Source organism: Barbus barbus, assembly GCF_936440315.1.
Source record: "Barbus barbus genome assembly, chromosome: 20".
NCBI classification, from domain to species: domain Eukaryota; kingdom Metazoa; phylum Chordata; class Actinopteri; order Cypriniformes; family Cyprinidae; genus Barbus; species Barbus barbus.
This window is the reverse complement of record NC_136748.1, coordinates 24,426,026-24,439,224: the sequence shown is the minus strand read 5'-3', so window position 1 is coordinate 24,439,224 and position 13,199 is coordinate 24,426,026. Positions and strand designations below refer to the sequence as shown.

The 13,199-nt window shown below is 35.2% G+C and overlaps 1 protein-coding gene across 2 annotated transcripts in view; it reads left to right on the top strand.

Annotated features, from left to right (window-relative positions):
- Positions 1-13,199, top strand: part of LOC306886515 (protein Smaug homolog 1-like) — a 42,594-nt gene that overhangs the window by 17,739 nt on the left and 11,656 nt on the right. For both annotated transcript variants that reach the window (XM_079443676.1, XM_079443675.1), the window contains exons 2-5: positions 7,348-7,869; positions 11,287-11,541; positions 11,696-11,805; positions 12,960-13,046. In XM_079443676.1, the coding sequence (XP_079299802.1) occupies positions 7,348-7,869; positions 11,287-11,541; positions 11,696-11,805; positions 12,960-13,046 (974 nt within the window). The remainder of the gene's footprint in view (positions 1-7,347; positions 7,870-11,286; positions 11,542-11,695; positions 11,806-12,959; positions 13,047-13,199) is intronic.

The window sequence follows — 13,199 nt, the reverse complement described above, 5'->3', positions numbered from 1 at the left end:
GTGGAATGCTGTTTGGTTTAGCCATACGGTAATTCTCCTCTCTTTCGTTCTCTTCCCCTCCCTGTCCTTTCTCCATATCATTGATGCTCCGTATTTCTCTCCACCCACTACTCTGCTGAATGCATTAGATCTTGGGGAGCCCGTTTAAGGAAGTGTTTGCTAAAGTAGCGTTGAGGGGGATGATCTCAAAAAGAAGGTATGTGTCTAACCAGCGTCGTTTCGGATGCAACACACCCCAGTCGGAAACTGTGCATTCTTCTGTTGGACCTGTGGTATGCCAGCACATTCCGCACTGCTGAGCTGGAGCAAGCAGCCAGAGGGATGGGTGGGGCATCCTCACTCGCTCGCGCACACTCTCTCTCTCTCTCTCTCTCGTTCTTTCTCTTCTCACTCTCTAGCCACTTTTTCCAAATAGGCCATTTTTCCTTTCCCAACTTTCCCTAATGGAAAAATCTTCTCGATGCAAGTTGGTACTGTGTCCACAGACCAATTCCAGTGTTGTTTTTCCCCTCATAAGTGGAAAAAAGTACAGACAGACCTAATTTTTATACAGCAGGTTTGGTTCCTGTGTCTGGTGCATATTGGCATTATTTGTGGATCTGAACTGAGGTTGTGTCTCTCCCTCACAAGCGATTTAAAAGTGGTGTATCATCATCCTAGGAGCACACTGTGTCCTTACTGTGTTGACTCAACAACTATAAAAAAGGAATGATCCCTTTCTAAGCCAACTCTTGCTGTGTTTGTTGTGCTAACAAGACAAATGTTGGACAATGGTTGAGCCCAGGATCACCATGGATGCAGCCACATTATGAACTTTACCAAGAGACACCGTGTTATTACCATAATGTTGTTTTTACAACTGTAAAAAAACACTGCTTTGTTAGTGCTGCACAAGTACTTTTAGTATGTAAACTCCCGTTCAAAAGTTTGGGGTCAATACGATTTTTTATATATTAAATCGATCAAAAGTGACAGTACAAAAATGTATACCTGTAATGTTTTCTCAAAAGATTTCTCAAAGAATATGACAAATCGGGATTCCTTAAAAATATTAAGCAGCACTGTTTTCTGTTTTCAGTTACTAATAATAATAAGAAATATTTTTTGAGCACCAAATCAGCATATTAGAGTAATTTCCAATATGACACTGAACACGGAAGTAATGGCTGTTGAAAATTCAGCTTGGCAACCACTAGAATAAGTTATATTTGAAAATGTATTCAAATAAAAAGTTATTTTAGATTGTAGTAATATTTTAAATATTACTGTTTTACTCTACTTTTATGTGACGCTCTTATTTTGTTTTGAGCTTTATCTTATATGAGATTTGAAGGGAATTTTAAAGCTTGTTTTAAATTATGGGTGACATGATTTAGTCCATCGAAAAGTACTTTAAACCACATTTTCATATTATAATAGTGCATGTAGTTTTTATGACCTCATTAATTTGGAAGCTACATGGAATATTTTTGTTTAATTTATCACACTGCAGAACTATTTAAAATAAACAAAAAGATAAAAAGTTTATATTTATTTATATATATTTATTATAAATATATATATATATATATATTTAATGTCATTTAAAGTATAATTTAATCAGTATAATTAATGCTTGTATATGAAATATTTAAAAAGTACCATATAAATGCAGCTGTAACATGGAAATCTGATATATCAGTATTTTTTGTAAAGGAGCAAAGGTGAAAACGAGGTCGCAAAAGCAGCCTCTGATCCCTTGTCTTTCGCTGACCTTACTGCGTGCAGTGTGTCAGCACAAGGTGTGTGTGGTTCAGCTGATGCAGTCTCTGATGGTCTCATATATATAGGGTGTTATCGCCAGTCCACTGGTGTTTGGAGTCGGTGTTTGGCCATCCTATTTTTAGCAGGAGAGAATCATGTGTCTGACAAACACATCTCCTCCCATGCAGACGTGGGCATGTGCATGACTGTTTGTATGACTGTGCGTGTGTTTTTATCAGCCGCCAATTGTGTCCCTGGTGTTAATGGAGCATCTGGTGGCATACGATGGGGGCTGAGTGTTATTGAGGCGTGTATCCAGGTCAAGAGGGGCACTGATGCGGTTACAGTGACCTGCAGGGGGTTTATGTTCGGTCTCTCATTAAAAGTGACTCAAAGTTGATCTAATTAAAAGGGGAAAATGTCTGTCTGCGTATGGACGGCTGAACAGTCTCTAATGTGCACTGCTTGAGTTTAACCACCCATCTCTGTCTGGTGAACAGCGTGTTTGTCGGTGTTCCTGTTTGTTTAAGGTCTGTTGATGTAAAAGGATAATTGTGTTTCATTCTTAACACAAGGTTATTTCCTTTATATGTAACTTCTCGTATAATCAGTAAGCAAGATTTTACATTGAGTAATGAATAAATGATTCAGTGACACTCATTAAAAAGTTTTGAATCTTTTTTTTTTTTCTGAATCTGTTTTACGCATGATTCAATTACTAAATTTGAAGTAGCATACTAATCCTGACATAACTTTATATGTAAAAATGACATAAAATGACACAATTCAGCCAGTCACTAGTTCCTGAATGAATGTGTTTTAAATGAATCAGTTGATTAAATGATTCATTGACTCACTAATAAAGACATTTATCAGTCATTTGTTTCATTCCTGTGTAATAATATTTCACAGTATTACTGTATTTTGATGTATTTTACTGTATTGTTAACATTATACATATGGACAGACAGACAGATATGGGAATAGACCCCAAAATTATGAATGGTAGTGTAAGTAGGCATGTTTTGCTGGACCTTTTTTAAATATAATTTTTACATATGGAATTATATTATGAACAATCATTTGTTTTATCAATTATCAGCTTTCTCAATTTGTCTTCATTACATCATGTCTTTTTTTTTTGTCTGTTTCCAAAACATTACATAAAAATTATTGAAAAAAAATCAATGACTCAGTGCCAAAAAAAAAAGTTTAATTTATAAATGAATCAGTTGAATGAATTTGTGACTCATAAAGACAGTGGCTAAATTCAAAATATCTTGTTGTAAGAATAGAATGATGATGTGATATTCTGAATTAAGCCAGTCATTTATTTTGTCCCCGAATGAATAGTTTTTTTGAATGAATCAGTTTACTCCCTCAAAAAGACAGTCATTGGTTTAGTGAGGCTCAGGAGGAATAGTTTCTCAGTGTTTTTGCTCAGGCCTCGCTCCTCTGGAGTAGTTTGTGCACTCAAACATTGTGCTGTTGAAGAGCAGCTTCTATTTTAAGCCAATAGGAAGGTTAAGTGGAAGGCGTGGAGGAAATACAAATTACGACGGAACACAGGGATGTTTGAAAGCTCTGTTCGCTGAGAGCAGGCGCCACGTGGAGTTCACTAGAACGCAATGTTTTACTGTCTAAAAATGACTCAGTGGAGCCTTAAAGAAGGGCTTTCCTCGGACTGACCGCTGTGAATCAACTGTGATTCACAGACTCCCTGCAGAATGTTGCCTTCACTACGTTTCTCTCTTTCTCCCTCTCACTTTCACGTCCTACTTTTTTTCGTTTCAATGATTTAGTTAATAGCTGTAAACACGTTACATACTAAAAGGAGGGCGGTTTTGGTGGATAAGTCAAAAGAAGAGTAAAAGAAGGAGAGAGTTTTGGGCACAGAAGAAGAGACCGGGAGAAACACATTCCTGTGAGGGTCACGTTCCTCCAGCTCCGAGGGTCTGTGAGTAGACTGCTAGGCTATGACATATGAATCAGTATGTACTAATGTACCTTTTTGGAAATTTACAGTTCACAAGACCATTTTGCTAACCAATTAAACAACATTGGTTGGGCTGCAAGACCATCATAAACCAGTTTAAACCAGTCCAGTCATATGACTCATGGCTTCTACAAAAGCTTTTTACTTTTCTTCTACAGCCTCAGAGCTCATGGTTTGTCTCTTATATTTATAATTAGATATTCACAACATATTCAAATTTTTTATTAATTTATCTGTGTTGGAAATATATATATTAGTGCTATCAAAATGATTGATCACAGTTAATCACATCCAAAATAAAAGTTTTTGTTATGTATATAATATATGTATGTGTAGGCCTACTGTTTATTTATGTATATATAAATCCACACACACATAGTATATATTTTGAAAATATTTACATTTATATATTTATATTATTATATTTTATATTATATATATATATATATATAGTATATATTTTGAAAATATTTACATTTATATACATTTATATATTTATATTATTATATTTTATATTATATATAAATATATTTAATATATAAGCAACATATTTTTCTTAAATATATACATGCACGTGTTTGTATTTATGTAAACAAAAACTTTTATTTTGGATGCAATTAATCATTTGACAGCACACACACACATATATATATATATATATGTATGTGTGTATGTATGTGTGTGTATGTGTATGTGTATGTGTATGTGTGTATATGTATATGTATATGTATATGTATATATATATATATATATATATATATATATATATATATATATATATATATATATATGATAATTTTACATTTAGATGACCTTTAAAGTCATCTAATGCTCACTTGAAGTTAATCTTAAAAATAATAATAAAAATTTAATAACACTTTTAAATTATAGTGATGTGATCCCTAAAAGAAATTCTAGCAAATCATGTAAAAAACTGTTTATTTTAGTGTTTTTGTTTGTTTATTTGTTTTGTTTTTAGTATTTTATTTTATTATTGTTAACTAAAACTATTAGGTGTAAGGAAAGCTAAAATAAAATATAAGTTTTAGACGAAAAAAAAAATAAACGATAAATTCGAATTGTTGCCTTTCCAACTAACTAAAATAAGATTATAGTTTGTAGTGCTAAAATTACTAAAACTGATTAAAAAAAAAAGTAAACTACAAAGTAATATTTCTTAAGATCAACAACAAATAAAAATGACAAAAGCACATAATATAATTACTAAAAGTTAAACTCAAATGAAAACTGAAAATATACAAATAAACATTAATACAAAATAGTATAATATTTTATAAATAATACTAAAATAACACTGTTTAGATGTCATAATATAGAATTTTAATATCTGCCATTTACTGGTTGTTAATCGGTGAGTATTTGCCAGCAGTTTAATATTAGTGCATCTCAAAATGAGTTTTGCTATGTTCAGAAATGTGTACACAAAAAACTGTGTGACTGTCAGTAAAATTAAATTTACATGTGTATCTGACAGATGAGATATGTAATATCTGGTGGATCTGTTCTTGCAAAATATCAGATGTAGGATTCAGTGAAGAGCCACATAGGAAAGGGATAGTGTGAGAAAGCTCCGATGTCTCTCTGGAAGCTCTGCGATCGGATCCTGAAGGAAGTGAATGGGGGGATGGTGGCAGAGGAAGTCAGAATCATTGAGATGAGTAAGCTGCATTGTTTTAGCAGCAGCACCCCCTCTATATCCAGCTGGATGGGTGGAGCGAAGGAAGAAGAACTGTGTAATGATGGAGGAGTGTGGGAGCCATAGACGAGCTGGCAACCGCTGAGGTAGAGCCAGGACGCTGGCCAAGTTGAATGCTGGGCTCTAATTTTAGTAGAGGAGTGTTACTGAGGGTCATGAGGACTTTATTACCAGATAAACTCATCACAACCTTTGGCAAAGCACAAACTGAACCGCGCTGAGTGGTGACACATAGTGGTGGACGTGTAACCTTCTCTCATCACTTATTGGATGTAATTTATGAAGAATTCTCGTGTTTCTGACTAAGCACTTTAATCTTATTTGGTTTTTTGAAACTTTCTCTTACATATTTCTTCACATCTTGTAAACGTAACACATCCCTGTAAAGGAATAGTTCACCCAAAAATGAAAAAAGTCTGTCCGAGATGTAGATAAGTTTGTTTCTGTATCAGAACAGATTTGGAGAAATTTAGCATTACATCCCCGGTGTTCCTGTGTGTCTGCGCTGCCTCGTCTTGCCTTGTTGGATTTAAAGACTGTTATTTTGAGTTATATCCTCGTCTCGTGTTCCTCGTTCCTCCTTGCTGTGTGCACCGTGACACCCAGAGAGACACTTAATCCTCAGTCCACAGTCGTCTGCGCGTCTGTCTTTAGCATGACACTGGTATGAGGACTAAACAAGCATAGCTTCATGCTAAACATGACAGAAGACCGCTGAAACATCTCTACTCATACACACACCGATGAAACATTTATGATCCTGTTTCGTTAACGCCACAATCAATGTCATTTTAAACGGCAAAACATGTCACTTGATCTAATGGTAATGATTATTTTCTGTATTTGTAAACATGACGGGTACACATTTTATCCCAAAATCAAAAGAAAAAGACACTATACATTTTTATTTTATATTTTGGTTTTTTATTTCATATTGTCAACATTAAAGGCAGGGCAGAATGACGTATACATATTTTATAATTTAAAAATAATATATAATTATGTTTGCATATGTTATTGAGAATTACATTTTTTTTTTTCACTGTAGGTTAATATGAAAAAAACATTGTTCCTAAAAATTTATTTAGGAAAACAATGTCTTTCTTTTGATTTTGGGGTGAAACGGGACCTGGACATGTTGTTGACAGCTTTTATGAGATTATGATCATGTATCATTAGGTCTACAAAAATAATTTTTCGGATGCCATTTGTGCCTCCATGCCCAAAGTAAAGACAGACCCAGAGAATAAATGAGTCATAGACGTGATCTGGAGGTGGCCAGAAGTTCACTCTTCTGTGGCCGGCGTTCTCTATTATTGGTGGTGGACAAAGCCTCTGCCATGACCTCTAAGTATCTATAGTTCCTATAGTTCATTTCTGAGGCATGTTACAGTAGGTTGCATGACCCTGGTTATGAATAGTGTCCTCACCAAATGCTTAAAAGGCAGCAGTTATTTTAAAGAAAGAGTAAAAACAGGGAAGGCTTGCTCATGTTATTTCATCCTGGCATATATCACCGTGTACCCTCCATGCACAATTAAACCATATCTATCCCATGTTAAAGTCATAATTTTATTTGACTTTTCTGTGAAAATACGTGCTAAACTTTTATATTATTTTAATATAAAACTTTCTGTAAACTTATGGTAAACTTCAAATTCCATTTATTATATTATATTATTTTATTTTAAGGTGACCTTATCTGTACAAATATGTGCTAAATTTTTATTTTGTTTTTATTTTATTTTATGATGTTCTTTCTGTAAATGTATGCAAAACTTTGGAGTTATTTGTAATTATATATTTACTGTATTATTATTTTATTTTTAAGGTGCTCTTTTCTGTAAACTTCTATAAACCTATGTTAATTCTTATTTTTCTTATTTTGCAGTGGTGATCAGTCAGTGGCAGAGTGAGCCGAAAGAACGGGTCATCTCTCTGGTTCTGACCCACCTGCCTCTCCTCAAACCCGGCAACGTCGAGGCCAAGGTGGAGTACATGAGTCTCCTGCCGAAGATCTTGGGCCACACCATCGAACATGGCCGGCACTTAGAGGAAAGCAGGCAGCTTCTGTCCTACGCCCTCATCCACCCCGCAACCTCCCTCGAGGACCGGGGGAACCTCGCCCTCTGGCTCAACCACCTGGAGGAGCGGGCGGCTGCCCGAGGAGCCGGAGACTCCCTTGAGCGCGTGCCTTCCTCTCACCACGGGCAGCCTCCGCACCTCTACCCCCACCACCAGCGCTACGGGTCGGACGACCGTCTCAACGGCTGGCAGGGCTCGAGGGACTCTGGACTGGGAAGTTGGCAGCAGCAGCAACAGGGCTGCGAAAACGGGCACCTCTCACTGTACCCATCATCCTCCGTGCCCTCCACTATCAACGCTGTAGGTACAGGCAGTGGGACCAACACAAGTGAGTGGGCTATTCTTCACTTTCGGCTTAACGTGGGACGCCGTCTGTCTCCCATTGCTTAGTCTGTCCATAACCACAGGTGTTTCATAAGCTATATATGCTATTTTGTCTTTGGCAAGTGCGATTAAAACCAGACCAGCAAGATGTCAAGTCTTTCAACGTTGGCATTATTGTGACCCTCTCAAACCCCACTCATTTCCTCCTGGACAGTTCAGATGTTGTACTAATGACTTCAAGTTTATCTCTCACTTGTAGGAGCATTCAGGAGTACGATAGCCCACAAAACGAGAGGAAAAAACGTGTATATGCAGCACTGCTGTGCTGTGGGCGTAACAAAGATATTCAGATTGAACATATCTGTGGTCAGAGCACGATATTTCCAGCTAAGAATGCAAGGGTCTTTTTTTCTGATGAAGGAGACAGCTGAGGATATAAATAAGGGCACATTTAAAGCACTGCCCCACCAGATCCTCTTTATTTTTGACTACTTAGAGTACTTAACCGCACAAAGGACTGGTTCTCAGCTCACCTCCAGCAGCCTCAGGATGTAGGCTTTAAAATTATTATCTTATCTGTCCACTGGACAAATGCTTTTGTTTCCTTTGACTTGTTGTGTTAAATGGTTTAGTTTAACCCTCTGTATCATGTAAGCTAAGGCTGCGTACTGTGGATTTCCTGAATTCAGTTTGATTCAGATTCACAAGCTTTCATTTGGATTTAATTGTGGTTTTGATTTGATTCAATTCTGACTTATTTGAGCATTTACCAAAAAAACTAAACAAAACCAAACCAAAATTTTTTTTTTTTAATTTTTCATTTTTTGCCCAAAAAACTACCTTCTAACATGCTCAAAATGTACAACATGGCCTTCACTATTGCTATTTATATTTAACAGAATAATCAGTGCAAAAAACTGACAATGCATTTCCTTTGTAAAACTGTAATGTAATTTAACTATTATTTAATTAAAACTACCAATTAAAACAATACAAATTAAACTAATAAAAAATTACTAAAGCACATGACAAAATTACTCAAACTTAATACTTTAATAGTTTATAAATAATACTAAAACAGCACCGGTTTAAACAATAAAAAAGGTATAAAATAACATGTTTTATTTTGTAGTAAAATTATGTCATCAATGGCAATAATTTTCCAGTTATTTTTTTCTCAAAGCCTGTGAAAAAAGCATGGATCTAGTGGATTGTAATCACTGATGAATTAATGTATTAAATTTCTACTATTTAAAATAAGTATTATTATTATTATTATTAGTAGTAGTATAAGTATCATTTATACTATAAATTATAATATGCATACATTACATTTTATAATACTATGATGGCTTCAGTATGTTTTTTAATTCATTAATTAATACATTTTATTTTATTGTCTCTAAATATATTAATAATACTTTATAATAAAGGATTTAGTTTTCTGTAATTTTGGTCCATTCACAGCATCAGATCAACAAAGTGATACAGGTGTAAATTTACTTCTTTACAACAAATCTTTAATCATGATTGATAAGACAATAAAAAACGTATTTGTCTCCTTGACAGAGGAGAATAAAATCTAATAATATTTAAGATTATAATATTTAAATTTTTTCCACACACTCACCAATGAACATTTGTAAATTGAATTAGAGCAGCATCCTGTGTCCTTCTTTCTTTACCCACACAAACACCCTCTCACCTCCCCAACTAGGCACCCCAGCTCTTCCCTTGTAAGGTATCCTTTGTGGGGGTTTGTATTTAGGGAAAATGGCTAATATTTAGGGACTGGAACTTGTAATGTTAGCTGGGCACCTATTTTAAACTAGCCCGCGAAGACCTATACATAGTCCAAACATTTACAGCCGCATATAGGAGGAGAGAACGCTCTCCACACGGCCCACTACGTATCTTCTCCATCTCATTCTCTGTTTGTTTCCCCTTTCCCCTCATCCGTGACGGGGTCGAATGTTCCAGAAGAGGAAGACAGGCTCACCTGTTTAGTAGGTGCAATGGAAAATACTCGCAGCTTGTTTGGTTTCCCAGGTTTTCCCCCCTTGCTGGAAACAAATAAACTTGTGTTGCTTGTGCTGGCTAAAGCAGTTTAGAGCTACAGAAGCTGTTAGTCAGACTAGTCTCAGATGTTTGCCATGAAAGTTGTTCAAAATTCCAACCACACGAGTCTGCTTGAAAATGGGGATATGGAGTACAGTTCATATTTGAGAAGATGAGCTGGTATTGATAATGTATAATTTGCATTTGGAATTGGAACCAGGAACTTTTATTCAGAACTGGTTCTAAATCTTGAGTGTGTTCTTTTTAGTGTTCCTTGTAGTGAATCAAAAACTTACTGTGCAGCTTTAGCAGTGTAGTCTGATTCACGAACAAATGACTCTTGAGTCAGTTCTTTTTAGTGAATCAAAAGCATAGTCAGATCCCAAACACACAAGTCTGTTCTGGTCAGTGAGCCAAAAAACATGGAGCTTATTCATTTGTTACTGACTGCATTTTCATCTGACAACGTCAAAGTTACACATTAGGATTGTCCATTGTGTTATAAAAAATAGCACGATAAATCAAATAAATAGCTACTTTTTTATTTAATATATTGATATAATATATAGTTTTATGCGTCTATAAAAAGATTGTTTTTAAAAAAATTGTGTAAACCAGTGTAACTAAATCTAAAACTCTTATGAAAATCTGTTAACTAAAATAAAAAACTCAATCTGAAGTACTAAAATTAGTAAAACTAGAACTGAAATAAATGTAAACTAAATACATATATTTAAAAAAAAAATACTAAAACAAATCAACATGACAAAATTACATTGAAAATATAAAAATAAAATTTAATAGTTTATAAATAATACTAAAATAACAGTAATGTAAACAAAAATATATATTTTAATAATAAAACATATTTTAAATGTATTCAATATTAAAGTGATCTCATCATTTGGCAAGTATTTTCCAATCATTTCTTTTTCAAAGACTGTAATGAAATCGTTAATAGAGCTAGTGTGTTGTAATCACTAATTGATTAATGTAATAAATGGAGTAGAGTAGATGGTATGCTAAATGGTATAACATTTTGAATACATTATTGTTTATTATTCAAAATAGCCCTGGAATATGAAATCATATCCTGTTGCTCATATTCATTGCAGTCCAAAATAATTTCACATGCTTAAAGTCTAGCGTGACCAGCCCTCTACTCCTCGACCCCATGATTGTCCACACTGACTTGACAGAAAATAGTATGTTTTAAAAAGTTCACCCTTATGTCTGCTTAGTGACAACAGAGGTACTAATCGTAGCTTGTAAATTTGAAGCTTTTGACAGAAGTTTCCAGAAATATAACAGTCCTGACTTGCTTGTGTTTATGAACTCATGGCGCATGTCTCTTTTCTCTCAGTTCTGTCAGGTGGACAGCACAGTCCTCTGCGGCGTTCGGTGTCTCTGACCCCTCCAATGAGCAGCGGATCTAACCAGCCTCTGGGGCACGGATGGCTCTCCCAGGAGGACCTGCGTCCCCGCGGGCCAGCCCCCGACCACGCCCCCATCTCTCCTCAGAGCAGCGTGGCGTCCTCGGGCAGCGGTGGCAGCGAGCACCTGGAGGAACACGCCTCTGTCCGAAGTACATTCCATGAGGAGGGCAGTGGGATGAGGGGTGAGCCACAGAAGTGTTTATGTAGACTGTTTTTCATGACAAGTAAACAAATAATTAATTGGTCTAATTAGTCATGATGAGCCCAGGGCTTTAAGAACTAGGTCACTTGATCCTGCATTGCTTTTCATCTGGAACAATGTGATGTCCCTCTCAGATGTGCCGGCATGGCTGAAGAGTCTCCGTCTTCATAAGTACGCTGGACTCTTCTCCACCATGACCTATGATGAGATGATGTCGCTGACGGAGCAGCAGCTGGAAGCTCAGGTTGGTGTTTTAATACGTTTCATTTACTTTTTTACTCAATAGTTTTGTTTTGTATTCCAGTATAAATAATTAAGCATATGTAAAATAAGATACACATTTACTTTGTTATTTTTCAAGATGTTTTTACAAGCTAACAAGTCTTGTATTTAGAATTTTGAGGCTTTTGTGATGAAAAAAAAAACATTTGCACATTAGACATTCATTCTCTTTTGTATTGCATTTATATTTCTCACCCCATTTTTAATCAGTTCGAAAAGACATATTAGCCAAAAATTAAGAATTTGTTCCCTTATTCATTTGTTTCCTCATTTTAGGTAAATTGTAGCTATGAATTAATTGAGCTATTGAATTAATATGAAACTAATTAGTAAATCATGGCAGAGATTTAATGAAAACAAGAGTATGAATTAATAAAACATACTAGGTGACACGTTACATGTACTTACTATTATAACAACAATACATTATGCATAATTATAAACAAGTAATTACATGCAGATGTAGTTAATTAATATTACTCACTACTTAAATACATAATTACACTGTAACAATGACACCTTAAAATGTAACCATAATTATTCATTTGCTCACTCGTTTTAGTTAAATAATTTTGTTATTTGGCAAAGCTCAGTCAAAAATACTAAGAAAATTAGTTATGCAGACCTCTAGTGTAAAAATGATTAAAGCAAGTAATGATGCCAGAGAGGTTCTAGCATGTGCAAGATACAAACATGCTCATGTGAGAGTTTGAGCCAATCAAAAGACTCAGTTACTCAATGGCTCTTCTAGTTATTTATGTGATGCAGGGGTTGGAAATCAATTACAATGTCTTTATTTAGATAGTTTGCTAACAACATTTAGCTCCAAATAATTTGTAGCCTGCTGTATTTTTGACACCAATACAGGTAATTTCTGACAAATGACATGTCATTTTGGTGGCCATTACTTGTGGAATAATGCATGCAGGACAATTTTGTGGCAATTTGTGTTTTTATGTGTGAAATGTAGGGGAATCGTATATATTGTCTCCATCATGTATGTGCATATATAGATTTTTACATTTTATATATTGTAGCAGCTTTGCATAGTATGAGATATGTTATGTCATGTAGCATGTCAGATTTTGTTTTAAATCTCGTTTTTCTCTGATATAGCAAGTCACCAAAGGGGCACGGCACAAGATCATCATCAGTATTCAGAAGCTGAAAGACAGACAAAATGTGCTGCGCTGTTTGGAGAAGGTCAGAGCCTCTCTTTCCTCATCTCAGTTTATTTCAACCCATAGTTTTTGTGAACAGTCCTATTAAACTTTACATTTGCAGTCATTCATACTGTGGATACTTTTTTTTTCACCGTTTCAGATTTGGGTTTGAACCTTCAACCTTTCAGTTTCT